Raw genomic sequence first — 27,923 nt, forward strand, 5'->3', positions numbered from 1 at the left:
AAAGCAGCTGCAACTTTTATTTTATAGACCAAAAATGAAGCCCCCCACCCCCTGCATCATACACACACACATAGAAAAGGCAAGACCATTGTAACCATTCAAGTGAAGGATATGGTGGGCAAACCTCCAGGACAGGCATCTCCTCAACACAGCTCATTCAGCACAGGTAATCCCACTCAAGTACTACAGTCTGTTTTGTTAAAAATCTCTACACACACACGCATACGCACGCACACGCGCTCTCTGTGCATCGTTTCAGGTCACTTGACTGCATAATTAAAACAAGAATAAAGTAATGAAAACATTGCAGTGATACAGCAACAGAGGTCTGAGGCACTCAGGGCAGAGAAGATGTTTTCTGGCAAATTTGGAAGTAGACGAGTCCAGTTCTGTGAAGCACTAACCCCTTTCTCCCACCTAAATTCTGCAGTGCCAAGGGGAGCCATGGGTATGCAGCACTTCATGTTCTTGGATCTGTGGCAACAAATTCACCAGACATTTTTTAAGAGGTGTATTTTATGCCCATGATTGTATGGTTTTTAATGTCTGTGTTGGCTTAAGTGTTTCTTGTGTTACAGTGGTGTAAGACAAAGTCTACAATGGGGTCTGAAAAATTCTTCATTACAATTCAGAAGAAAAAAATAATTCCCTCAGCAGAGACACTAAAGATAATGGAAGGGAAATGGGAATGGAAAAAGAAAGGGTAGAGAAAAGAGAGGCTTAATCAATCCACAATCCTTAACATAACCATTTTCAGCTCACCATGACCCACTAACAAAATATGAAGGGGTATATATACCAAAGTTGCCCACTCTATACCCTGTCTGAGGAAAAAAAAAATCAGTTTTCATAGCTGCCCCCCTAAGACTTTTCCCAAAAGCCTGAAACTCTCTCAACCAAGGGGGAAGAAAATGACCCGTTTAAAAATTACCAAAAGAAAATGAATACAGTGTTGAACATGTTTCATTTTCACACACTCAGACTTGTTTCGAGATACTTCACTGTAAGTCTTGCAAATCCAATCCCCCACAGCTACTGTGGATGTACTTTTTAAAAATGTCCCACAGGTAACAGACATAGGGATCCCATGAATCATGGGATCTTTTTGGTTCTTGTTGCATTCCTTTACCTAGGCAAGTCTGATACATCAGCTTCACCAAGCTTTTGGTGCAGGAGGCTGCCTGCAAGTACTGCTTTGCCAAAAAGCAGCTCATTCCAGGCAGCTGCATATAAGACAGACTTTGTTAACTTCCCATCCTATCAAATCTCCAGCAAGAGAAACAAGTCCTGCCATTAACACAGTGTGCCACCCACAGTGGCAATCACCACCAGCAGAGAGATGGGGGCAGAATTAAAGGTAGCCCGTTCTTGTACGTGCATGTCTTTCTCCCTTCTGCCCCCCTTCTCAAGTGATAAACAAACAAGGCCCAAAATAGTATCTACAGAAGTAAGAGCAAGTCTTTGGAATAAGAAATGCTTAAAATCTCAGGTGCCTCTCACAAACCAAGAGTGACAGGGCACACTGAAATGGTGAAAAAAACCTGGATCCCAAAATATCAAGTCCCAGTGGGAAAGCTTACCCACGCTTTTCTACCTAATATGGCAACAACAGAAGCAATTGTGGGTCTAACTGGAAGAAAGGTGCTAAAGAGATAATTGAAGAAAAAAGGAAAGTACAGCATGAGTGTTGTAGGTAGGAGGAAAGCAGGAAATTCTTTAAATTTTTCTCTGCTTTTGCAGACATTGGGTCAGGTTCTTCGAGATATTCCTCTTATCTACAATCACCGAGAACAAAGTAAATGGTGAAATCTTTCTATTCTGTACTCTTAAAAAAATGCATAGTACAGGGGCAAAAAATATATATATATTTCTGGTTCTGATGCACCTGCTCAGTGTGGACTATCACTGGGTCATGAAGTGGGGGCGAATGCTGTCCAGGCGGCGGGTCAGGATCTCGCAGCCCGTGTCAGTGACCAGCAGCGTGTGCTCAAACTGTGCCGAGCGCTTCCCGTCCCTCGTCACCGCAGTCCAACCGTCGGGCCAGGTCTCGTCCTGCCAGCCACCTGAAAACAGAGAGCATCACTTCTTGCCAGTTTTTAAATAACAGCCATCAGTTCCCCAAAGAGAAATGAAAAGTCTATCAGCTCTACAGGATAGAACCAGCATCCTGTTCCATCACTACTTAGGAGCAAACCAGAGTAAGCATTTTACTCTACTGCTAAACTGCTCACCTTCACAGATCATTGGTTCAATTGTAAATACATGACCTGGCTTCATGACTCCAACTGCCTTGTTTTCTGCAATAAAATAAACACTCAGGTTAGAAAAAAGAATACCATTTATTAAATCAATAAATCCTTGTCCTAGCAGAATACAACAGAAACATAGTAAAGTCAGAAAAGCCCTTCTGAGATGATCTGTTCGCTTCTCCATTTTTACATATACATAAAGATTTCCCTTAGCTCTTTCCTTCTCCCCATCCACCAACATGGTAATACTTACTCAAACAGCTTAAAACTAATTGCTGTCTTTCTCTCCAACAACTGGAATTTCAACTCTAGTTCTATAAAACACTGAAAAAATATAATACAGGAATTTCTGCACAGTTCTATAATGGAAAATCATAATTAATAAACAGAAGTAAGAAGCACTTAAGATATTCAGAGAAGGCTTGGAATCTCCTTGTTTGCACTGAGCCATTAGCTCCAATAAACTGTCAAAATGTGACAGTGGTTAAGTAATCCCATAATTCCATTAATGAAAGACACACTGCCTCCTCATTACCTGGATAATGGGGTCATAGCAGTGTCAGAGTGATAATGTTGCATTTATCAGCTAACATAAAATAGCAGAGCATTTTGAGGCATCCAGGACAATAACACAGGAACTTTTTTGATGTTAAATGCACCAAAAGTGCTTATGTGGAGGCATAACTACAGAATGACTCCAGGAGTGCAGTTTGACTGGAGAAAGGCTTCAGCCCATTTCCTCTGTCCTGTTTCACCTGGAAGGACAGTGCAGCTCAGATGTAACTGAGCCTGAGAGCTGGAACAAATTCCAGAACTGCACAGGAACCATTAGCTCCAAGCTACTTTGCTACTGTAGACAATTTGCATTCATTTTACATCCCCCTAACCTTAATTGTGTTAATTTATTACACTTCCCAAATCACCTAGAGGCTTTAAAAATCTCAGACATCAAGCTGCCACAACAGCAACAGAACATTTTTCTTAGAAAATTATCTTTTTGCTCTTCAAACTCCTTTCATAGTAGGTTAGAAATAAGCAGCAGCATTCTTTTTTCTCCAAAGGCTTTAAGTCCCTCAGATATTTCCACTTTTGCTGTGACTCTGTATTTAAAAATACCAGAATCTTTCTCTCTGGGAACAGACATATTTGCCCAATAGAAAAAAAAATGAAAGTTCCAAATAGCCAGGAAAGATAGAAATTTCCTTTGTATTGGATTGGATTTTAATTGGTATAAAAAGCTCTCCACCTCCAAAGAATCCATATTTTCTACATTTTACACAACAAAATTTGATACCCTTTTACTCTGCAATTAACAGATTTTCTCTGTTGTCAGAAAAAATAACTTGGGAAAATGATGACAAGGAAAGTCAGGAATTGCTAGACTCTATTCTATAACCATAATATGTGTTAAAGCTCATTAGGAGAAGGGAAGATGGAGGCACCTGTCAGGTCTGAGGAAATAAGTGAACTATTATCAAGGTAGCTTTACAGCTGAAGTGAGTGTGAACTGCTGATCACTGCTTCATGATTTTTACTCTGCCCTTAATTGTCCACTGGCACTTAACCTTCTGTCCTTCTTGCCTCTGTGGATGTTGTTTCTCAGTCTTGCTGGAAAAATTGTTATGGCGCCATGGACATTTCCAAAAACTACCACTACTGGGGGAATGTTCATTCCTCCTCTGCCACACACTAGGATGAAGTTTCCAGAAAAACCAAATGACAGCACTCAAATACAGAAAAGTTAAAGAAACAAGATCCATATTCAGGCACAATACCCATCTATGCTATTCAAAGAGCTTTTTATTTGCATCTGGCAGTAAGGTTTGGTGTAGAACTTCTAAGGAGAGAAACATTTGGCAGTTCATGTCAGACAAGAATGTCTAAGGGAATTCAGCTGGGAATTCAGGCAAAAACTTTGAGCACTTATCCAGTACTGATGAGAGTTAAGACTAACCATTAGTGCAGGCAGATAATGTAAGCACACGTTCATAAAGTATGTTATGGTCCAGAGTTAAAAAACAAAAATTATTTCTCAAGTGCCAAAATGCCATCTTGACGGCTCAAGTAAATTGGGTGCATTGACTGCAAATCACTTGCCTACAGGATAGCACGAAGAGAATGAATACTCACTGGCATAATGGGGCACGTTAGGAGCTGTATGGAAAAGTTTATGGATTCCGTGCCCGCAGTAGCTCCGAACCACTGAAAATCCATTTGCTTGAGCGTGTTTCTGAATTATGTTCCCCAGTTCTCTGTACCGAACACCAGGTTTTACTGCAAAATTAGAGATACAGAAGGGAATTGAGAGAGCTTCAACACAACTAACCATCAAACACCATCTGTGTAGCACTCATGGCTTGTGTGTTCATCTGTTCCAGTATGCCACTTCCTATGATCACTTAATCCACTGAGTATGTATGTGAGTGCATAACTTGAGAAAGGGAGGAATCTGTCTCATATTAAAAAAAAAAACCACAAGAGAGGCAGAAGAAAATGCCTTTTTCACAAGAATACTACTTTCTTCCTTTCATGGATGCAACTGCTCACATTAAAAGAATGCCAAAGCTTGAAATTAAAAATAAAGGACTTTGAAAGTACTCTGTGAGCTCTCACACCTGAGATGCAGTGCTTTTTGCAATGAATGTAGGAACCATATTTTAATATTCACTTATCCCTCTACTATGTGAAAAGTACACACAAAGGACTGATATTTAGAAAAATAAATAAAAGCAAAATAGGTATCTCTACTCTTACACAAGATTCTCAGTGACAATGCTACAGCAAATAACAATGTTCATATTCAGTTTTACCTTTTTTGACGATCCCTTTAGGAAGTCTTACAAATTAGAGAATTTGAAACACACGAAAATGGTGTGAGAAATTCACTTTAAGCACTTGGACAAGGGAGTAATAAAACCATAAAAGCAACAATGTTTCATCATTCAGCCAGTGGAGATTCATCCCAAAAACAACCTTGAGCCCCTTAAAACAAAATATCAAGCTCTTCCACAACTATTCCCAACTCTCTGAATATATGCTGTTCCCTCAGGGAGCCAGATGTGTGGTTGTGTGGAGCCATCTTAAGCAGAGTTCACATAAAACTAAAGCTTTATGTGAAGCAACCATTTAGTTCAATTCTCTGCTAATGTAAGCGACTACAACTGAAACCCCAAAACTGAATTTACAGAAAATAACAAGAAACTTTATTACTGGAATATACATGCTTCTCCAAAATTTAAAAACGGACATGGTGGGAAAGAGATTCATCTGTTGTGTTTGTGCTAAATAGCTGTGAAGAGCTGGTCCAACACCAAGATGTTAAGATGATTTAAAGAAGGGAGAAGTGACCCCCTTTTAACAGCTAAGACACTCGCTGCCAGAATTCCTACTCACATGCAATGTCTAAACCCCTTTAAAATACATTACAGCATCTAAAAAATTGGTAAAAAAGACTTACAGTGAGAATTTTAATCTCATTGCAATGAACACAGGGAAATTTCTGTCTCAGTTTCTACATCAAAGCCAGGATACAAATGATAAGAGAGAACATGTATAACATTTGCTATAAAAAAGTACAGGACCAAAGATACACACTGGTCTGGTTTAGCTCTGAAAAATAAAGTGGTCATTTCAGAACAGTAATCCCACATAAACAGGTAATCTCTATTCTTCACAGCTCAACCTGGCAGTATTTTCTTGATCACACAACAGATACACAAGACATCAATCCAATGGATTTTTGTCTTTTCAGCTGGACTAGCTATCTCTAAATTTTTAAACCAAATTGTTAGTTTTAATTTCTTTTATCTACATTTACTTTTCATTAAATGCAAATTTAAAGCCTTACTACATATAGCACCTTAAACTTCAATCTTTAGAGGCCAAGAAGTAATTAAATTATAATGGGGAATTTAAGAAGCTGCAGGGTATAAAAGATACAGATGGTACAACTACTTCCACGGACTTGAGAAATTCTTCCTTTGTTTTCTGAAGTTAGAAAGGTAGCTGCATTTTTATCTCATTGTATATCTTGATGCAACGGCCCTGACTGTTATCTAAGCAAGATAATTACAGTTCTGTAGGTACTGGAAGATATGGATCTGTCTTCTCTGGCACACTGCCACACAAAATCAAGAGCTCATAACTAGCTTTATGAAGTAACCATCAGGTTTGGCAGGGCTAAAGAGATATATGTTTAGGTGCTCACACAATATTTTACCTTACCAGTTCACTGTGCAACACCATACAAATTATAAAAGTAGGGTTTTCCAAAATATATTTGCTTGTTGCATTCTCTGAGTTACTCAGATCAAGGATGTCTTACTCATCAATGGTCAAAAAAAGGCTGTTTCCATGTCAGTATCATCAGCAGATCAGCTCAGCATCGAATACATTTCTGTCATCAGCCCACATGTAAAAAGAAGTTGCAGCTACCACTCACAGAAGCATGACCGCATTGCACAACACCCATCCTCAGCTGGTGACAACACACCAGCGCTTCTGTGTGCTGCACCGGGAGTCACCCTGAGCCGTGGCAATACGAGCAGGCATGTCTGAGAACCAAAAGCTTCCTGCTGCAGGCACGTCTCACCTGCATCGATGGCTTGCATGAGGCACTCGTAGGTTGTCTGGACAAGCCTCCTGGCACCCTCGTCCACCTCTCCGACATAGAAGGTCTCGTTGAGATCTCCGTGGTAGCCATTGCGATAGACGGTGATATCCACTGCCAACAACAGCACACACGGCACGTTAGCGCCCTGCTCCTCACCTCCTGCCTCCCCACGGCTGAAAGAACAAACCTGTACAAACGGGGCATCCCAACTGTGAAGTGATTACCTCACAAGAATTCCCTAAGAAAACTCTTCCAGCAGAATCAGTTCTTTCATGCTTATCCTGTAGAGTCTATATAATAATTTATAAGTTAGTATTTATAAGTAGTTTATAAGTTAGTGAACAGTTTGATTTACTTAAATAAAAGGGGGAAGGGGAAGGAAAAAATCCCCCAACAATGCAACATAGACACAGCAAGCTAGCATTGTTTTTTTGGTAAATATAAAAATGGGAAAGAGAAGCTCTTTGCTCTATGGTGATTTACCTGGTTATAGTACTTTCTCAGAATTAATGCCAGCACTTATAGGGGGAAATTAAATTTTAAAAGGTAGGTAATCATTGTTTTGCATATCAAGTTGTCTTGCTATGGCTGAATGGGAACTTTTGTTTCTTTGTCAGTCAGCTGGTAAGTCTAATAGCTGCTAGATCACCAAACCCACTGGAAGAGTTATTGCTCTGGTATTCACAAAAAAACTCACAGCCAAATTCTCTCACAAGTAAACAGTCATGAAGGGAACTGTAGTGAACAATAATACATCAGGAATATCGTACATGAGCTGCTGAGAGAGACCAATATGATCTTGAGAGGAAGATGTGGGAAAACACACTCTGGTGTCAACAACGAGATATCAATTGCTACTACCTTCTGGATGACAAGTTCCTGTGATTCAATAAACCTGGTTTGGACTTTGGCATGGCTTCCAGGCTAAAAAGTTTTAATAAAATAAAAAATGGATGCTTCCTTTTAGTCATTCATTGGGTACATTCCCTCCAAGGTACCTTTTCTATCCCTCCTTATAAACTGTTTTGGTCCTCCTTTTCAAGATGCTTTTGAGCCTGTACTTTACAGAAAAGAAGCCCAGTTCTTTCTTATCATAACAAAGCAGAAGGCTCCAAGCTCTATCAAGTGCAGGAATGTGGACAAAGGTATGACTAAAGCCTCTTACAGAAGGTGTTCTCTAGGACTGAGGTACAGCCTTGGCATGCAAATAGCAGAGGTAAGGCACTGTGTCGATGAAGCCAATCATGTTGATTAGAAGGCTAGAGTGACTCTTCAATTAGAAAAACCTGAGAGAATTCAGATTGTTCAGCCTGGAAAAGAAAAGGCTTTGGGGTGACTTAACTGTCGCTTCCCAGCACCTGAAGGGAGCCAAGGAGAAAGATGGAGAGTAACTTTTACAAGACCACATAGGTCCCTCTCCACATAGGGAGAGGACAAGGAGGAATGAATTCAAACTGAGAGTAGGTTTAGATCAGATAGTAAAGGAGAATTCTTTACAGTGAGAGTAGTACGCAGGAACAGGCTGCCCAGAGAAACTGTGGATGCCCCATCCCTGGAAATGTTCAAGGCCAGGCTGGATGGGGCTTTGAGAAACCTGGTTTATACTGCAAGTGTCCCTGCTGACAGCACAAGGGTTGAAGCCAAATGATTTTTAAGGTCTCTTTTAACCCAAACCATGATTCTGTGAGCTGGGCTTCTTAGGCTGGACTCCAGCAATGCCAGAATAGCTGGTTATAATAAAGAGCTCTGCAAAGGCATCATCTTCGAAATGAAAGTAAAATAAAGGAACTTTGGCATACATTGTTACATGTGCCCTACAAGTTCAGAGCTTTCAACCACAACCACACCTTACCCAGTCTTGTTCTGAAAAGGCTGCTACCCACAGCACTGAGGTGTAGACTTAGTAGCTATTATTACAAGCTAATAAGTATTAAATATCTGATAATCTAAAAAGATTACAACCTGCTTCTAGAGGCAGGTCAAACCTTAGCACACTCTGCGTATTTATTTACGGGTAAGAGAAAGGCAAACCAATGCAATAAACAAAGGTGAAAATGTTCGTATAAAAGAAGCATAATTAATTTTTACTGCCAAACCAAGAAGAAATGAAGGTTAAAACAAGAGATGGTCAAATAATTTATAAAAGTATCTCTCACCACCCAAGAAGTCCTAAGCAACTTGAGTACCAAGAACAAAAAGCAACTGGGATTGTTAGGCTGTGAGATGCTCAAAAAAAGATAAAATGCACCTATACAATGCCTGCACGTTAGGGCCCTCTACAGTCATCATAATCATCATGAGCATAGCAAAATTCTAACAATCTAGAGCCATCTAATCAACAATTCACACTGAACTAATTCAGTTGAATAATTCAATATACATTCTATTCACTATATATACACAGCCTGGAACAACTGGAATCATATACACAGCCTGGAACAACTGGAATCATATACACAGCCTGGAACAACTGGAATCTAGCCTGCAAGTGGAATACTCAGGCACTACACTAATGCACAAATCACGGTAGAAGAATTATAAAGTTCTTGAAGTGTTATAAAGTTCTTGAAGTGGACTGAACTTTTGAAATTATTTTATTACATAAATTCATTAATTAAAGTATGTAAAGAGCAGAGGTAAATGAGAACAACCTAACTGGTAAATGAGAACAGAAGTCTCTTGTAAGAAGCTATTCTAATGATGTTGCCTGCTTCTGAAACTTCACCTTATTGCATGGTTTAAGTGCACACAAGGTAAAAATGTTGAAGGTTAACTTTCACAGCACTTACCATTAACAATATCTCCCTCCTGCAATGGCCTCCTGTCAGGAATTCCATGACAGATCACTTCATTCACTGATGTACAACACGACTTGGGGAAATTATAATAATTCAAAGGGGAAGGATAACAATTCCTTGCAATACAAGCCTAAATAGAGAAAATACAATTTACACTAGTAAGTTTTGTTCAAAGAAAAAGCACTGTAAAAAACATATGTGCAACAGCTTTACAGTAAGAATGATAGGCTGAAAAGCAGTGACTCCAGAAAATAAGATTCTTCAATCATTTCCTGGCACTGTTTTTGTTATACCTTGCATTTCTTACCAGAAAGAAATTAAAGCTACTTTCATTTTGTTTCTACTCATTTTCATGTCTGTCTGTGAGTGCTGAGGTATTCAGGTTTGAAACAATGCATGGCAATATTTACTCACTCTTAAAAAGTCATTTTCAATTACTGCTTTTAAGCGCCCAGTCCAAGATTTTTGCAAGACACACAAGCTAAACAAAATAATATTTAGCAGTATTTCCCCCCAGCTTTAAAACCTTCAGCTGCTTCCCTTGCACTGTAATAACCTTTCTGTATTTTTGCAAAACTGACACATTTCATATACACTTACACATACATACATACACATACTTTGTGACATACTGAGCAAAGTACTGAAAAAAAATACTGTGCTACCTTTTTTTTTAATTAAAAAAAAATAGTTTTTAAATCAAAATACCAATTAGGGATATCAGTCAGTATCAAGAACCTGCCAAAGCTTCCATAAACTGTTGAGGAGGGGTAACTCCATGTCAGCTACTAGTTGTTCCTATTAGACATTATGCCTAAGCAAGTAGTTTGATGTTTAATGTAGTAGTTTGTGTTTAACAACTTTGAACTGTTCAATGCAGTTAAACAGAAGTCTCCAGCCTAATGAAAGGAATCTTAGCTCAACACCTGCAGATGCAGATAAAAAGGAAGCTCTCTAACAAACTTAACTATACCAAAACTGTTTCCTTTCTCACAACGCACAGAAGTAGCCTCAAGTGCCAGATTAAATGATTCATAGAGAACACAGCAAAGCAAAAAAATTATACAGTTCAAGTATCAATGGAAAGTTAACGCAGGAAGCATTCTTGAACATGTTTTTAAAACACTTCACTGGACTGTGGCTTTATTTTGTCAGACTGCATCAAACATCTTGTTTCAGTTCTCTCTGAGGCACCTCAGTTCTGATTCCCAATCACAAATAACTTTCTCCTCTATATGTCTTAGCCAACGACAGAGTACAAGAAGTCCATGGCCTACAAATGTTGTTCTTTATATAATTGTATCTGTGGAGCAAAAGGGGTTTAGAAGAAAGAAAACATGATGTTAACTGAGAAAGCAAGTGAAGAAACTTAGAAGAAATCTGAAGCCAGAAATATGGAAGCAACTGATACAGAGAGAGGCCCAGGAGTTCCTAAATCACTTTGAACCTACCATTGCACTGTAGCACATTTCTGCCATCTGCACTACCCACCAGCTTCAAAGTGGAAAACAGTTTGAAATAAAGACATGGAAATTGAGCAACAAAGAAAACCACACAATAATAATTTAAAAATACAGAGATAGAAGAAAACACTTATAAACAGAAGAATAATAAACTTATCTTACTAAATGGACAGCATGATCAATTTCTTCAGTAGTTACTCCTGGTTTCACCATCATGGCAGCAACATCCAATACTTCTCTTGCAAGCTGCAAATGAAACAATTTAAAATTTAAAATAGATTTAAAATTGATCTACTGGCTTAATTTAAGTTGATTTAAAATAGGCCAGGACTACTCTCTACAAGACTTGTAACCCATTTTTGACAGCTACACTGAGATCACCAGGAAAGCTGTGTGGAGTTGGGCTCTAGAAAGACTTTGAGATGCCTCCAGGTCATGTACTCAGCCACCTTTGTGAGAGCTGAAAATACCCCAGTTAAGGTTTGGACCACATTTTCCTTAAATGCCATAATCTTGAATCAGACTACCTAAATGCATTTCAAAGTTTGACTTTATGCCCAAGGAAGTGATTACAACTGAACAGCTCTTTTTCAAAAATTCTTAAGGATGGGGCTTTGTTCTGCTTTTCAGTTTTTACTTAGTACCAACGCCAGGAGAGGAAAAAGTTCTCATTTATGCACTATAAAACATATTCTTAACAGAAACAATGTGTCAGGCACAGATTGTCTTACTACTAATAACAAATGCAGGAAACAGATAAAAGTCATCCTTCTGCTTGCAAAATACTTTACTGGGAATTGGGGTTACAAGAAGGAAAAAAGCCAGAAAATATCAAGCTTCCCAAAGTATTTTTCAGTGCTCTGAAGTGGTTTCAAAGTTTGTACTCTCAAATGTGCTATGACAAAGTGGTAAAATAATTACAGATTTTCAAAGACTATAAAGGCACCTTGCAAGAAAAATCAAAACCCCCTTACCCTACACACTACTCGCATCCCTTCTATATCCTCAGATGACAGTATTTTTATTTGAGAGGTTCCTTTTAAAGCTTGTTCTGATTCAGACATTCCTGAAAAGAAAAAAGGGAGAGGATTAAAAAAAGAAAGAAAAAACCCCAAGTTATATAGAGTGACGATTGCTACACATATCCAATCCAGGAACTTCCTTAGCTTCCCAAGGGCAACAGAAGTACAGACTTTCTCACCATAGCCTAAAGAAAGAAACCCACCAAGCCATAGTATTGTCATCATTATTCAGATTAATTGGAATTCATAAGCCTCCCACAATACCATAATGCCCATTCACTTACTGCATAAAACCATCATGTCCAGTTAATCAAAACACAACCTTAAATACCAGGTTGACAAGGAAGTTGTTTTATTCATAGAAAAGCATTTTTCAGCTGCTCTTAGAAAATTAGTGAAAATTACGTTCTAACACAGTCAGAAAGGGTTACATGAGTTTGGGAATATACCTGGTTATACTACTGCAAGAATCAGCTGACAAAAACATGTAAATTCTTCCTACCAAATTCTGTACAATCTCAACTTTATAGATGAGCAACCCCATAAAATCCAGTATTTTGTGTTGTTTTAATATTTACACTCTTTAAAAAAATAACTATGGAATACCTTAAGATTAAAAAATAATGCTAACAGACTTTAGGGCAGCCTTTTGGGGAAATGCAAAGCCCCAATACTGGTATAAAAAGAAGAAAATACCAAATACAATCCAATAAAAGTAAATAATTTTGAATGCATTCCCTCTCTGTCCAAAAACAGTAGGAACTTATACCCCACTCTTCTTTTGGGGGTTGCATATTGCAAGGTTTTCTTGGTTTTGATATAAAATAATACATTTTCAACAGATACACTGATGCCACAGAGAATGGTTTAGAAGAATTCATCTGTGTCAGTCAACTGATTGTTGCTTGTTATCAAATTAGCAAGAGAACTAGGACTTGTGTGTTTGAGAGAAAAAAAAAACCCAAACCAAATTAACCAACTCTTAATTTCCTGTACACCTTTGAAAGACAGCCCATTACAAACTTTGGACTACCAAAAAATATTTGCAAGCACGATTTTTTAAAAATCAGGAAGTTACTGTGGAGAAGTAGTAAAGTGATAACAGATAAAAGAGGTTTCCTTCTCCAGTATCCCCTTCATGCTTTAAAGGCTTTTTCAATGGAAAGGAAAATAGAAAGCAAACATAACACTCATAATTGTGATTTGTTTCATGTTACCTAGTGGGTGATCAGCATAATCCGGTCTCTGAATATAACTTGGCACAGGTCTTGTGGGTGTCTAAATAAATCACAGGCAAAGCTGGTTAGGTTGCAACAACACTTATTATAGTTACAAAAACAGAGTCGCACTGCAAAATTAAATACAATATGAAATATTTCATGTGAAATATGGCTAAGTCCATTTAGAAAAAGTTGCAAAGTATGTAAACACTCAAAAAGTTCCAAGTTTCAATCCCAGACATTCTGCTGTTACCCCCTGTTGCTATCACATTATACAACTTTTAATAGCCAACTGTACAGCTTTGTAAAAATCAATTTTTATTGTCAAATGAATCAAATTGGTTTTATGATGTATTATGCCTTATTGTAGCATTTTTTTCTGCTGCTTTCCAGACTGCAAATGCACTGGTTCCAAATACATCCCTCTTCTCTTTATCAAGATTGCTACTTCTAATCATCATCTTAGCCAAAATCTCTAATTTCATTTGCATCAGCCTCACAGCAATCACAAGACAAAAAAGCCAATGTTCAGAGATAACAAAACCAAATTACTTAGCCAGTGAAATGTGCCAAACACCTTTTTCTCCAACAACACTAAGAAACACACATGGGCTCAGGCTCAGCTAATCTGCTGTCTAATGAGCCTGTAACATGGAGAAGACCTGACAGAAGATGCCACTGGGGCAGCTTTTCTAGCACAGGCCAATTATAAAAGACAAATGTAAAGAAAATGCCATTATTGCTGTAAAAAAAAGCTTCAGCTTACTCCGTGTACAAACTTGTACCAATTTAAAAATACAGTTACATCTGTATGTCCCTCTGTGTGTGTGTAATATATATATATATATACACACACACACACAGTTATATGTCATAATCTTCTAAACCCACCTTTCACAACCAAGAGGTCTTACTGACCTCTGCTGTTCTTCACCATTCCAGTGCAGGAGATTACTGTAACCTCTGTTCTTTCAGCTGTTCACCAGTACGCTCACCAGGTTATTTTAAACCACTTACATAATAAAAAACCATTTATTTAAATTCTAAATGAATTCACCTGAACTTTTTAGAAACAGACAGCTCCATAAAGGGTGAGGACAACAAACAGCTGAGGACATCATCTGAACTAGCAGTAGCTTTTTTGCAGAATAAATCTCACTGTGTACATCCAAAAGGTATGAGCTTAAGCCTGTTACTGAAGCTCACAGGCACTCCCTTAATTATAAATATACCAGGAGATAGAACAAGTTAAACCAAAATGAACCACGATAAGGACAGCCATGCATGTCCTTGCCATCGGGTTCAGATCAAGAAGCTCTCCTCTCTCAGCAAAAATGTGGGAGGTCATCAGGTGAGGAGTGGTCCATTAGTTGCTACAGAACATAGCAGTGCTGGAGTAGAGTGGCAGCTCTTGCTTACCAGTGGATAGTGTGGCCTGAGTTTCCCCGTGTATCGATAACCAGACCAGGGATTTGTGTTAACATCGCCTTCCAGGCTCCAGGAGGAAACTTCACGCTTAGCTTTTTCATCTTCTGAAAAGACAAGAAAAAGGGAGAAAAAAAGTTGCAGCAGCAAAACCTGTCCTACTAAGGAAGAGAACTGTGGGGTCTAGAAAGTCACTTAGAAGTGCTGAAGTCTGGACCTGACTCTTTCTGGAATTTCAGATACTGATATATGCAAGTGTAAGTAGCAGTTATCATTTTGTGTTGTCCATTCCACATTCACATTCTTCCTACCCTATTCAACAGCAAACTGGGGAATGTCAGGACTGAATGCACAAAGGAAGTGCAGTAATTAAGTTGTTCTTCATTTGCAGTTTTATAACACAGTGCTTCTTTCATTCCTGGGAAAAAAGCCTGTATCTACAGAGGCACTCAGTATCCCTTCAATTAGCACCCTTGCACTGCAGGGGAACATTCCTTCCTTGTGATCTCCCTTAGCACTCAGTGACCAAAATGGCCTGAGGTGGGAAGGAGACCATCCAAAGGTGGAAGGGAGGCCATCCTACTGTCAGGAGGCTGCTACCCCTCCAGAGCTGATGGAGAGAGTGCAGGTCCTGCACTTCTGCAGTTCAGGACAAACAGTGCTCACATCTTAGGAGATGGTCCCAAACTGCTGGAGCTTCCCAGCTCTCTGAATCTTGTGAAATTCATGTCTGATGTGGTCCAATGACTGACTTCATTCACAAATAACACCTTCCTATGAGGGCAAATTGAAGGTGCTTAAATAAAGGATTGAAACAAGCAGATCGTGAGCAATACCAAAAGGAGAAGTACTTACTCAGAAAGAGAAGGCAAGGGTGAAGGAAAAGCATGGTGACATTAATCTTTAACTCATAACTGGATAACTTGTTTGTTTTCTCTTTTTTTATCTCAGAAGGATGAAGAGGTAGCAAAAGGGCTGCCACTACAAGCCCTAATGTCAGTTCCTCACAGCCTCTGTGGCTGACATCTGAGCCATCTGCTCAAATGACATTCAGTTCAGATGAAACTGAGAAATAACAACTTAAAAGTCCAAAGCTGTCCATATTCACACAAATTAATAGGATGCAGAATGCAAGTGTGAACTATTGGATACCTACACTGGGAGGGCAGAAAGAAGGAAAACATTTGTAATTATCTGTACTACTCCAACCTATTTACCATTCAACATTTATCATGGAAAAAGAAGCTTTACTGGGTTTTAGGAAAGAAGGTAAATTATTTGAGAATGTGGGTTTCTGCCATACCACTTTTTAATCCTACCTCCCTTTTCAGCAAGGCTTAACGAAGATAGGCAAGGTGGTGGCAGGGAGGAGGCAAGGGGGCAGAACTGAGGTCTGCCCTCTTTTTGGTTTTAAACTTATAGCTTTTTTTCGCTATTCAGATAAGGTAGAATCTACCACTGTCCTAGTATTTCTGTGACAGAGCTACCAGCTGTCACTAGAGCACACAGATACTCTTACCACCTTGAACTGAACTCAGCAAAATCCTAGCTACGATACATCCTCTATCAGTGGCTGCACCATGGGCACAAGCATTCTCCCTTTTTTCCCAAAAATGTACAGAACAGCTGCACTCTGACTCACTGTGCTCCAGCAAGTGTCTAATCACAAAGACTTTGCAAGAACCTTTCCCGCTGTACTGCCTTTGACTGCATTAGACATCAAAATGCTATGAAGGAACATTGCCTTACAATAGTGATTTATCATTCTCCTTGCCTTTTATTTCAGCACCCCTCATCCTGTGTTCATATACCTGGCAACTTAGCTCAAGCAATAATTCATGCAAATAGAAAGTGAACAAAAACAAACACTTCTGTGAACCTCTGCCTCTGAAATTTTACACAGTGCTTAAGATTGTTGAGAACTGGACAAAATTTCAGATATGCATCACCCAGTGCCAGGTATCTTGGAAAAAAACCCAATACCATTCCTAGGGAGAGAAGCACAGAGTAGCTGAAGTTGGAAGGGACATCTGGAGGTCATCTGGTCCAATCCCCAGCTCAAGCAAGGCCACCTAAAGCTCACTGCACAGGACAAAACCAATTCAAAGAAATATGAAAATGCATTTTAAAAAGTAATGTACTTACTTGCTTTCTTGTGTAATAATTTGTGAGTGGCCCAGCTTCCCTTAAAGCATTCCTAGAATTGCAAACAAAAATGTATAAATACATGTTTTAAGCAGTATTTACATGGACAGACATGCCAAGCTGACAAAATAGAGAAGCAAATGTATTTTAAAAGAAAACTGGAAGACTGTTTTTATTAACCCTTGCAGCAATATGCTGTAAATGCTACTGGTAATTGCTAGTCTTAGCAATAGAAAACATCACATTCAAAGGTTTATGAATCAGAACAGGCAGAAAAAGCACAGCCAAACAGACAACACCCATGGCAGTGAAATACACTGACATAATCCTACATATTGACTATTTATCATTTCAGTGAGAAACTAAACACCGTGGTGGTTGCAGGTTGGCTGAAGCAGAGTCTATCTCTGTACCTGATCTTATAGCACTGCAGTGAGCAGCGAGGTCCTCCCTTGACTCCTGCAAGAAGCCATCTCCCCCTGCTAATTGCTTCCCTTCTGCCTCCTGCTCCAGCACAGGAAAGCAACAAAGGCCAATTAGCACAACCACAGGGGAACTAATGAACTAGACTAAAGGGTGGAAATGAGGGCTACTGAGTGAAAATAGGAAATTGAAAAAAAAAATACTGAGAAAGTTGAAATGGAAATCAAGAAAAGAGTGACTGTGGAGGAGTTTGGCCTTTTCTCTTCTTCCCAAGCACAAATAGAGCAGTTAATGCAAGGAACAAAGATTCAGCAAAGGGGCAGATGGAAATGACTAGCAGCTGGAGAATAAAGAAGGACTAAGATGAAGAAAATACATTAAAGAAAAGAAATTTAAGTAGAAAAACTGCAGAAGGCAGCATTGAAGGTGATCCTTTAAGGTGCTAATTAGCAAATTACTTGGGTTTGTAGCAGAAATTCTAAATCAATGCCTGCGTGCACTCAAAACATCCATTAAGAAACTGCTAATTCCAATCATTGACAATTACAGCTGAATTTCTGAAGAAAGAGGCAGGAAGCAAACCAGTTTTCTTTTTAAGGAGAAACAATAGTAATGCTGAATCATCACTGTAAAACTACCATACAGAGCCAACAACTGATTCAACCTAAAGTATACAACACTCAACCAGTCCAAGACAACACATCTGCAAACTGAGCCCAGCTTGTAACATTCTACCCTTGCTTCAGGGCTGCTCTTGAGCACTGTGAGCAGTGCTCCTGCTGAGCCACCCTCTCTCTCTCCTCCCTCATTAGTCTTGCAACGAGCAGGTAACAAAGTGCACCCACAAACAAATAGTACAGTGGTGCACAAGCACACCTACGTTGAAAGAGACCCTGCTGTGTGTGTGCTGTTCCCCTCATGACCAAAACCAGCTGCTCCTTGTGTTGTTTTGCCCCACACACGAGCAGTGACTGCACTGCCAGGAGCTTCGAAAGCAACACTTCCGATGAGCGGAGAGAAGGTCACTTCCAAGAGCAGCCCAAGTTTACTGCCACACTTATATAACCTACTGCACACAGAGACCTTTGCACTGCACTGTCACTCGTGCACCGGGGTCAGGGCAGGAACAGGCAAGAGGCAGGATCACAGCAAAGGCGAAGAAGGCTTTATTCAAAAGAACCGCGTGGTTTTTACAGAGTGGTACAATAGATTCTATTCTATTGGCTAACTAACAGAAACATCTTTCTCACACACTGTCCTTGAGAGGAACAGAAAAATAAAATAGAAAAACAGTACTTGCAAATTGTCTATAGACAACGGTTATTACATCTTCCCAGCTCTCTAAAACTTCTCACAAGCTGCTGTGAGAATCGCCTGCCATTTCTCTCTCCCTGTTTTATGGCATCCACACTGCACTGTTCCCTGCTGGGCGGCTGGGAGAAAAGGAGCAGGTTTTAACAGAGGTCTGCTTTAGGGAAAAGAAAACAATAAAATAAAAAAAATCTAAAAACACTATTTCAAGGACACTGGAAGAACCAGTAAGGTTTTAATCCCCTTTCAAACATGAGGTCTTTTTTTCTGAAACATTAAAAAAGGACTAAGCAGCTAAGCACTTAGAGCAGCTACCAAGTCTGTAAGTCTAGAATCCACTTTTTTGAATATAAAGGAGTATTTGGGGAAGGAAGGCATACATCAGCTGTGGCAATTACTGATTGTAGCTCATTCTCTGCTTTCCCATGAAATTTTGGGGGATGTTCTCCAATGCCCTGGCTTTATCTTATACCAACAACCTTTCCTCTATGCTGGCCGCTAACCAGAAAAAAACAGGCAAACACAGCACCAGGGACAGTAGCCTAACTTGGGAGGCTCTATTTTGGCTTTTCATTTCCTGCAGTTGTGCATAACCTAAGATGATTCTGCATAAGGCTGCCATATGCCTAAGTTCTCCCAAACATGTCTCCCAGATTTTACTTGCCCTCTATCTCCAGCGAAGCAGTAGCTCTGCCAGAACTCCTGGGGCACAGCTCCAAAGCTGCTGTAGCCCAAGACAACTGAGACACCTGCCCCATGAGCACATCCATCAACTGCAACAGGCACGCACAGTACATCCGAAGCATTTTGGTGAGCAGGGGCTGTTACAAGTGCACTGTACAATCCATCATTCTCTCTGCCTTGGTCTGACACTGCTGGAAGGCACTCAAAGGACATGCTGCACATCCACCTACAGCCCATCTATTTTGTGTAGGATCAGTCATACGCTTCCTGCGAGCACCGCACTGACCGGGTACATACAAATTATTTATATTCAACAACCCACTGCACAAGCACCACTTTGCACATGACTGCAGAGCTCTGCCTTGGCAGTTCCACACAAAAATATGGCAGCTGTCATCTCACAGGGTGGAGAATCATAGCTCTGGCAACAAAGTGCTCCCAAAGTACCACTGCACATTGCAAACACCCTCACCTTCTATACTGCAGATTTCCCAACAAGCTCTGGAAGAAACCTACTTTTTCTCTCCATCTGGGCCACTGTTTGGAGTATTTTCTGGAGAAAATTATAGTTTTCACTGAGCCTTCTCCTGACACATCTACTTCAATCTGGCTATTGCCATTCCTGTCTCTTAACAATTCTTCTGTGTTCCTACCCAGGTCAAGATAGAAAATTTTCAATGACTAAACAAACAAAATCAGGGGGAAAAAATATCCAGGATGACTTTTAAAATTAAAATGAAGAAAATAAAGATTTTTTTTTTCAGATACAGTGAAAAAAGGAACACGTAACACTGCATGGCTATATTTTAAAACATTAGCTTCAGTGGGAAGGTACACAGGAACAATATTAATTTGGCTTCAAGTTCCCCTTGGAACACTTCCTAGGTTTCATTTCAAGCACTACATAATCCATTAGCATGCCTGATATTAATATCTCCACCCTTCTCACCTAAAGCATTTTTCTTTTTTATTGCATGTGACTTTTACACCTCAATCAAGACAGACGTGGAAACACTGAAGAGGACTGTAGAAGAAGAGAGATCAAATGTATGGCCAAAAAAAAAAAGCAGAGGGGTAATCCTTGACTTGTTTAGGGCAATCCTGGGTACAACTATTCTATCAGAAAGAAAAATATAAATGTGTCTTCTAGACAGATGCAGCCAACATACAGAAACCTTCAACAAAATTTCTGGCTTCGGGACATTCTTAAACCAATTCCACTGGTTTTGTGTTTAGAGACAAGTTCAACCCAGGGTTCATCAGAATGTATCAAAAGGTAACCAAAGGCAAAACCAGCATTACCATTTGAAAAGCTTCCTGTTGGATCTCCTTGTGGAAGATGTGTTATTTCTGAAAATTATTTTTACCTTAAGGGCTCACCCAATATCAAGAGAATAACGTGACATAGCAGCATTTGTTTTATAGTCTAGTGCATTTTCACTATGAACACACTGCTCACTACCAAATACCTCGAGGTTTTTTTTTTTTAATCAACCCCTGAAAGAACAAAACCTTTAAAATAGTTATTAAGGTAATTAGGGAAAAAAATTATTCTATGTTTATTGTAATTTTTACAGTAATAACAGAAAGCTTCTTATTCATTCCGTTCATGTATGCATACAATCTGATTAAGAGGTAGAGAAGTACAGCCAACTGCAAATTCCAGAGGAAAAAAAGATGCTCAATCAAGATTGGATATTACTACATTACAAACTTCTATATAGCACAAATACAACAAACTAGGTTTAAATAAGCTACCCAGAGACATGGATGCCCCACATCCCTGGATGTGTTCACAGCCAGGATGGACGGGGCTCTGAACAACCTGGTCTAGTGGAAGGTGTCCCTGCCCATGGCACAGGACTGGAACTAGACAGCCTTTAGGGTCTGTTCCAAGCCAGGCCACTCTGTGATAGCCAAGCTTAGGAAGCTATGCAGGCACCACAGCACAGAATCTAAGACATGCTGACAGACTGCGTTTCTGAACTGCCTTTGCATGGGAAAGGCTCATTTCAAGTTAACTCTGGCAACCCCTCTGTCAGCACTCCAACTTGTGTCCAACTTCCACAGAACTACCCCCTCCATCCTCTATGGTCATCATTTAGAGCCACTGCAATGAATTTCAAAAACTATCTACTTTACAGAAAATTAAAAAAAAGACAGAATCAAGACTGTGAGGACAGACTGTCTCTTTGCATGTCATCATATCCTGAACTGCAATGGACAAACTGCAAGTACCCAGCAGCACACTGTAGCTAAAAATATTCTGAGCAATCTTTTTAACAGAATTTACAAATGTCCTTTAGAATGTAAAACTGTCTGGGGCTTAACCTGAGACTATGTCATTTTGCAAATGCCTCATTTTTAACCAAATGCCTTAAAGGTATGCAAAACAGAAGACAAAAAACCCTCTGAAGTACAGCATTTAGTTTAACACCAGGCTATTGATTATATATCCATATTAAATACAGTACAGATTAACTCATATTTTACCCATAAGTACAAGTATGTTGAGGTGTTAATACATTTGATGTTAAATGAAACAGTTGATTCTTTTCAGCATGCTGAAATCCTTCTAGGGCAGTACAAGCCCACAGAGACAGCCTCCAGTCTGAAAAACTCTGTACAAAATTCCCAAAGAAGTCTAAGCAGCACACTTGAATAGTCAGTTTTTCAGAAGAGTCGGATATGTGTTTTCAGAATATGTGTTTTCAACTCCAAGAGAAGCACCTACATGCAGAACCTTGGTGTCAGCAGGGTTGATTGACTTTCTCCTTCATCTAAGACCCCACCTTACCCTGAGACTCCTAGGTCCCTCATGACCAAGCCCTTCCTTTGAGGAAGGGACTGCATTTTGCAGCTCTTCAGATTTACAGAAATATACAATATTGTTTGAGTGAACAATAGACCAGAGGAATTCCAACTGGACTATCCTGTCAGTGCATGGAACACTAGCTCAGCAAGTCTGCCTGCAGGAGTCTGAAGTTTTACTTTCAGAAAGTCATGAGGGCTCAGCTTTCATATCTCACCAACAATCAGGTGCTCACCTCAGACACAGGTATTCCTGGTGATTTATAGGCAATTGAAAATGTCAGCTTCCTAAAGAAGAAAATCTGATTTTCTAGAAGATGGTATCAGCTGAGTGCCATTTATGCCTGAGGAAACTCCTGTGTGCTGCAGCTGAATCCAAGCAGCTGGTTTCAGCCTATTTCAGGCACAAAGAACACTGAAGCAAGGATGAAACACTGCACTGATGTCCTATGGTCAGATGTGAGGGAGGACAAAAAATAGTTTCATCCAGGTCTACTGCCCCCTGCTCCCCATCCCCAGCACATTGACAGTGAAAGGAAACAGCAAAGCAGCAGATGGGACAACAATCTTCTCTTCAGGTCCAGAATTTTTCACCTTGAGCATCCAAAGCTGTCAAGGGCCCAGGGCTGAGTGTCAGTGAAAATGTGCCTTCCAGAAAGCAGCAAATTGTATATAAACTCACTGAGAGAACAAAACAGCATTTCTTTCCTGAAGAAAATCACACCCCACCTCAGATATCAAGAGGTATCACGAGATATTTGGAGGCACCCACCAGTGCAAGAGAGACACTGGCCCTGACTGTACAGTTCGGAGAAATGCTACCCCTTCAAACACCTAAAACACACGTGGCAGAGTCACCAGACAACCCCAGTCCTCACTTCTGACTCCATAACCAAACCACTTCATACACCTGGGGCTGACAACACAAGGGCACACAAAACAGGAAGGGGCAGCACTTCTTGAGTATGTTATGACTGTTAGGATACAACCCATGGCCAGCAGCTCTCAGAGAAACAAAAATGGCAAAGGCCATTTTTCAGAGTAAGAGAATTGTTTCCAGAATGTGTCTACAAGTAGATATTTCTGAATTTGGCTGGAGAAATGGCCCTGTACCAGTATCTAGTCCACACCACAGAAAACCTATTCTGTTTTGTCCAAGTAAGTAAGTACTTATTTATTATGTAAGTAGTATGAAAGATAAAAAGCAACACAAAACCACTAATAAGTGATCCATTCACAATTAGAAGGCTCATATGAAAAGGGTAACTGGAGATCTCAAGAACAGTCACTACTCTGCCCTTCTTTATCCTTCATCCACTTGTAGAAGACATAAAAGAAATGCAAATTGTCTACTTAAACTCTTTATGTATTTGTCTACTTAAACTCTTTATGTCTACAAACTCTTTATGTATACTACACACAATGTACATGCAAGTGACTGTATCTGTAAGGTAGATTTCAAAAATAACAAAATCATCTTAGCAAGAGAAACTCTACACCTGAGATGTGATGCTGGACATCTGTGTGATTTCCACATTCAGAAAATAGACTGAATTACTGTATCTCACCATAAGATGATAAACACACACTGCAGTAAGTCTCTAAATAAAAAGAAAACCAGATGGTGAAAAAAGACAGCTGGTAGTGACAGTACTTGATTTACTAGCCCAAAATATTACTAAGGGTTAACAGCAGACAGAATCCCTCTACAGAACAGTTCTTCTTGGTGCAGGTTGAAGTGAAAGGGGAAAAATAAGCTAGGGTTCAACACACCACCTCGAGAGCTTCCCTGCTGCTAAAAGCCATTTTACCTTGTCTCCATGACCAGTTCAGAACCTCCCTGCTAGGCCAGAACCTGGCCACATGGCCCCCTTTCCATCCATGATCCACAAGCACAACTATTATCTAGCAGCTGTACCCAGCTTCCAAGGTGCCCAACAGCCAGAGAGGAAACAGTGTTGGCTCAAAGAAATCCCAGAGAATGTCAAATTACTCCAGCCTAAGCATTTTCAGGGCATGTTGCTGAGGCATACATTTTGATGCAGAGAAAGAGAAAAAAATAAGTGACCAGAGTAACACCCTTTCTCCAGGAAAGTAGAAACACAAATGATAAATCCACCAGGGAAATCATTGTCTTGATGCAATCTACTTGGAAAGTTCACTAAATTCTCTATGTGCAGTCATGAAAAATATTTTTTAATCAATCTCCACACTACACTGGGATTCTCAGCCCTATACTTACTATACCTCCTATACCTTTCAGTCCTATATCAATTTTTTCTTAGCAAATGATATGTTAGTGACTTATAATCCAAACACATGCCTTCACATGGTTACCATCCTACAGCAGCTCACAATTTTCTGTTGTTTAATCTTAGCACTGGAGAAAATAAATTCCTACAAATTTGGTTTTAGCTCTAATTGGAGTTTTGGCTGTACAGAAAAGTCATTGTAGGCTTCCAAGCAAATTAATTACCTGGTGTCCATGCCCATACAGATGCTTTTACCTGTCAAGGAGATGCCAGATAGCTTGTGGCTCCCAATCCACCCTCAGCCCAAAGGAAGCACCCACACACCTGGCTACCACCAGTGCATTCCATAAGGACAGGCTGACTTTATGGCTGGGCTAAACTGGGCCACACTGGGCAAGCCTGCTCTTCAGCAGCACTCTCCTGAAGTGTTTCATGACCCTGCAGTGCTAAACCAGCAAAAAAACCCCAAACAATTAATGTAACTGCTTTTCCTCCATTTAAAAGAAAACTCTGAAGACCTCAGAAGTGGATCACCAAGGAATCAGGGACAGCCTAAGGCAAAGGGTAAAGGATGCATCCTGAGAGGGAGGGAGCAGCACCAAGCCAGCTACAACACAGGCTGTGCTGTGATGTGGAATAACATCCTAGGTCCACTCACTAGCCTATCTAGGAGTTATTTATGAATGGAAAGAAAACCACCAAAGAGAGAGCTCCAGAAAAGTTTCACGGATGCTAACCAGTCCACGGCTATCAGGCGAAACTTGCTGGAAGTTCAGGGAAAATAAGCTGGAAGTTCACCTGCCATGTGCTTATTTGAAGAGGCAGCCAGGTTGTGAGCAGCACCTCACCCTCCTGACTGTGCCTGCCAGACACCAGGGCAGGACAGCAGCGAGTCTCCTCCATGGCATGCACCAGGTGACAAGGAAAACTGGAGCCTCGGGACAGCTCCATGCTGGGCCAACACAGGGTACTAAGGGGGCTAAGGATCCTTGCTAAAGGGTGAACATGGGCACTCTTCTCTCTGTGCATGACTTTTCTTGCACATCTTTAAAACAGGCTGACACTAATGTCCTTCTCTGTAACACCTCGCCCCAACACCTGCCAGGCACCTTCAGTGTGCTTACCCACATTCCTGACTGGCACAGCAAGGCACAACATGCCCCAAGTCACTCAGAAATGAAATGACTGGGATTCCCAGTTCAGTACTTCATTTTCTAGGCATTTTCTACATGCTTTACAAGCATGCAGTCAGTTATCCAGCAGCCTATTTTAACAAGCCAAAAAGTATTTCCAGTAATTTCTCTTTTACTTAACAACAGTAGCAGATATTTCCAAATAACTAAACTCAGTATATAGAAAACAAGAATCTCTGCATTCCATATGGAATTAGCTGAGTTAGAGATGGGAAGGAGGGGAGTGAAAATGTAACTGGAACTCTTCACACTGGCCTGTTCGTTCTCTTAACAAATGGTTTTGTCATCACCAACCAATATTTGTATACACCGATGATGCATTTATGATGAGTTTTATATCAGACATGTCAAAACACACAATAAAACCTAGAACAAATCCTAGAAGTTAACCACAAGCACCACGTGGGAACTAGAGATGCAGAACTGTCAGAACAATTCTGAGCTGCAGCTGCTCTAATTTGGCACCAACTCCCAACATAGGGCACAGAGACCTCAGGGGAAAGTACCAGAAACTGTGCAGTAGGTGTGTCACAAGCACGTGGGAAGTTTTCCCCTAGTCCTATGCAAACCTTTATCAGCTTAGATCCTGACTCAGAAAATTTCTTCCCCATTAATAAATTAATCTGGCTGATGTGACTAAATTGTTTTCTTATGTTTATCCACAAAAGTTCAATGACTTTACTCTGTGTTATAATTGTGACAAAGAAAGGCAGTGTTAATCTCTGCACTAAACGCGTACGTCCTCACTGATTTTGACAGAATTACACATACAAAAAGTTCAAAGGATTAGGCTATGTATTTCAGTGCACATTTGGAAGTTAATAAAAAAACCAACCAAAACCAAAACAAACCCCACAAACAAAAAGCACACTCAAACAGTCATCAGACAGCTCTTTCTACTGAAGGACCACATTGTGTTACCACGGTGGCCCACAGAACACGTTCAATCCTGACATTTCCACGAGGGAGCTGACTGCTCTATGACATGTGGCCTAACCTGAACCTTCCTGTTTGGCACCCTCAGAGCAGAACGCCGAAGGACACAGTGGGAAAAAAAAAAAGTTAGGAATGAAAAGGGAATAAGACAAAACATGAAGAGTATCAAATAGTTTTCACAGAAACTCATAACTTAAAGAAAATCTGTTTTCAGAGCAACAAGTCTCCCGGTGTCTATTCTATCAAAGCCGAGCAACTCCAGAGCTGACGCCGGCAGGGAAACGCAGCCGCTGGAATTTGATGAGCACGTCCTCACTTTGTCCCACTAAGCCTTTATTTTTAAGGGGGGCACACGGAGCACCCACCCCCTCAGGCAGAGAATGTCCGTGCACCCCCTCACGAGCGCTCCGGCTGCGCTTCCGTGCCGCCGAGGTCCCGCATCGCCCGGGCCACGAGGAGAAACGGGGCTCCCGCCCCGGGGGGCCGCCAGCCCGGCTCCCCCGGCTCCAACAACCGAGGAACCGAGGGGGAACTTCGTGCGGGCTCCCTGGCCGGGCGCTGCTGGCCCAGGCTGGCCGGGAGCGGGCGGGCAGAGAGGCAGTGCCGGGCACGCCGGGCCGGGCCCGGGCGGCCGGGAGCCGGCGCGGGGAGCTGGATCCTGCGCCCGCCGCACGCCCGGAGCGCCGAGCGAGGGTCTGGGCCGCGGGGAAGCTCACCTGCGAGCAGAAGTAGGAGCCCTGGATGCCCAGCTTGAGGCAGGTGGGGCACTGCAGCTTGGCCTCGCTGCTGCAGCCGGCGGTCTCGCAGACTCTGCGGGTCTCCACCGCCGCCGCCATGCTGCCGGGCGGCCACGGGGGAGGAGCCGCCGCCCGGAGCTGCCGCCGGCTGGGGCGGGCGGGGAGAGCGGGACGGAGGGAGGGGAGAGGGAGGGGAGAGGGAGGAGGCTCCGGGCACTCAACGCCACATGCAAGCCGGCCGTGAACGCTGCCAGCGAGGGGCCGTCCGCCGCTTCCCTGGGCCGCGTGTGCCAGCGCCTCGGCACCCTCGCAGTACGGAGGGTGTTTAGCTTATTTAGCCCAGAGAACAGTGAGAGGGGATCGCATAAATGCCTCAAAGGTGGGTGTCGAGAGGATGGTGCCAGACTCTTTTCGGTGGGGATGAGGAGTTAACGGCCATAAACTAAAGCACAAGAAGCTTCACCTCAACGTGAGGAAGAATTTCTTTACAATGAGGGTAAAACAGGGAGGTCATGGACTCTCCCTCCCTGGAGACATTCTAGAGCCTCATGGATACACTCCTGTTTCACCTGCTCCTGGTGACCCTGCCTGGATGATCTCCAGAGTCCCCTCCAACCCTAATTGATTCCGTGAAGAACTTCC

The 27,923-nt window shown here is 41.1% G+C and overlaps 1 protein-coding gene across 1 annotated transcript; it reads right to left on the minus strand.

Annotated features, from left to right (window-relative positions):
* Positions 1-27,418, minus strand: METAP1 (methionyl aminopeptidase 1). The gene is made up of 11 exons (XM_084204713.1): positions 27,261-27,418; positions 16,935-16,986; positions 14,784-14,896; positions 13,362-13,422; positions 12,097-12,188; positions 11,285-11,368; positions 9,651-9,789; positions 6,841-6,972; positions 4,380-4,523; positions 2,232-2,297; positions 1-2,063 (listed from the first exon to the last, which is right to left on the minus strand). Exons 1-11 carry the CDS (start codon positions 27,378-27,380, stop codon positions 1,903-1,905), a joined length of 1,164 nt encoding a protein of 387 aa, XP_084060839.1. The 5' UTR covers positions 27,381-27,418; the 3' UTR covers positions 1-1,902.
* Between the last annotated feature and the right edge of the window lie 505 nt (positions 27,419-27,923).

Source organism: Fringilla coelebs (assembly GCF_963513975.1).
Source record: "Fringilla coelebs genome assembly, chromosome: 4".
In the NCBI taxonomy this organism is placed as follows: domain Eukaryota; kingdom Metazoa; phylum Chordata; class Aves; order Passeriformes; family Fringillidae; genus Fringilla; species Fringilla coelebs.

Excerpts from the sequence above, each read along its gene's own strand:
- METAP1 (XM_084204713.1), bottom strand. The coding sequence starts at position 27,380 with ATGGCGGCGGCGGTGGAGACCCGCAGAGTCTGCGAGACCGCCGGCTGC. Across the intron at positions 11,369-12,096 it reads GGATGCGAGTAGTGTGTAGG|CTTGCAAGAGAAGTATTGGA; the intron begins GTAAGGGGGTTT and ends TTTCATTTGCAG. Across the intron at positions 2,298-4,379 it reads TAACGTGCCCCATTATGCCA|AAAACAAGGCAGTTGGAGTC; the intron begins GTGAGTATTCAT and ends ATTTTATTGCAG.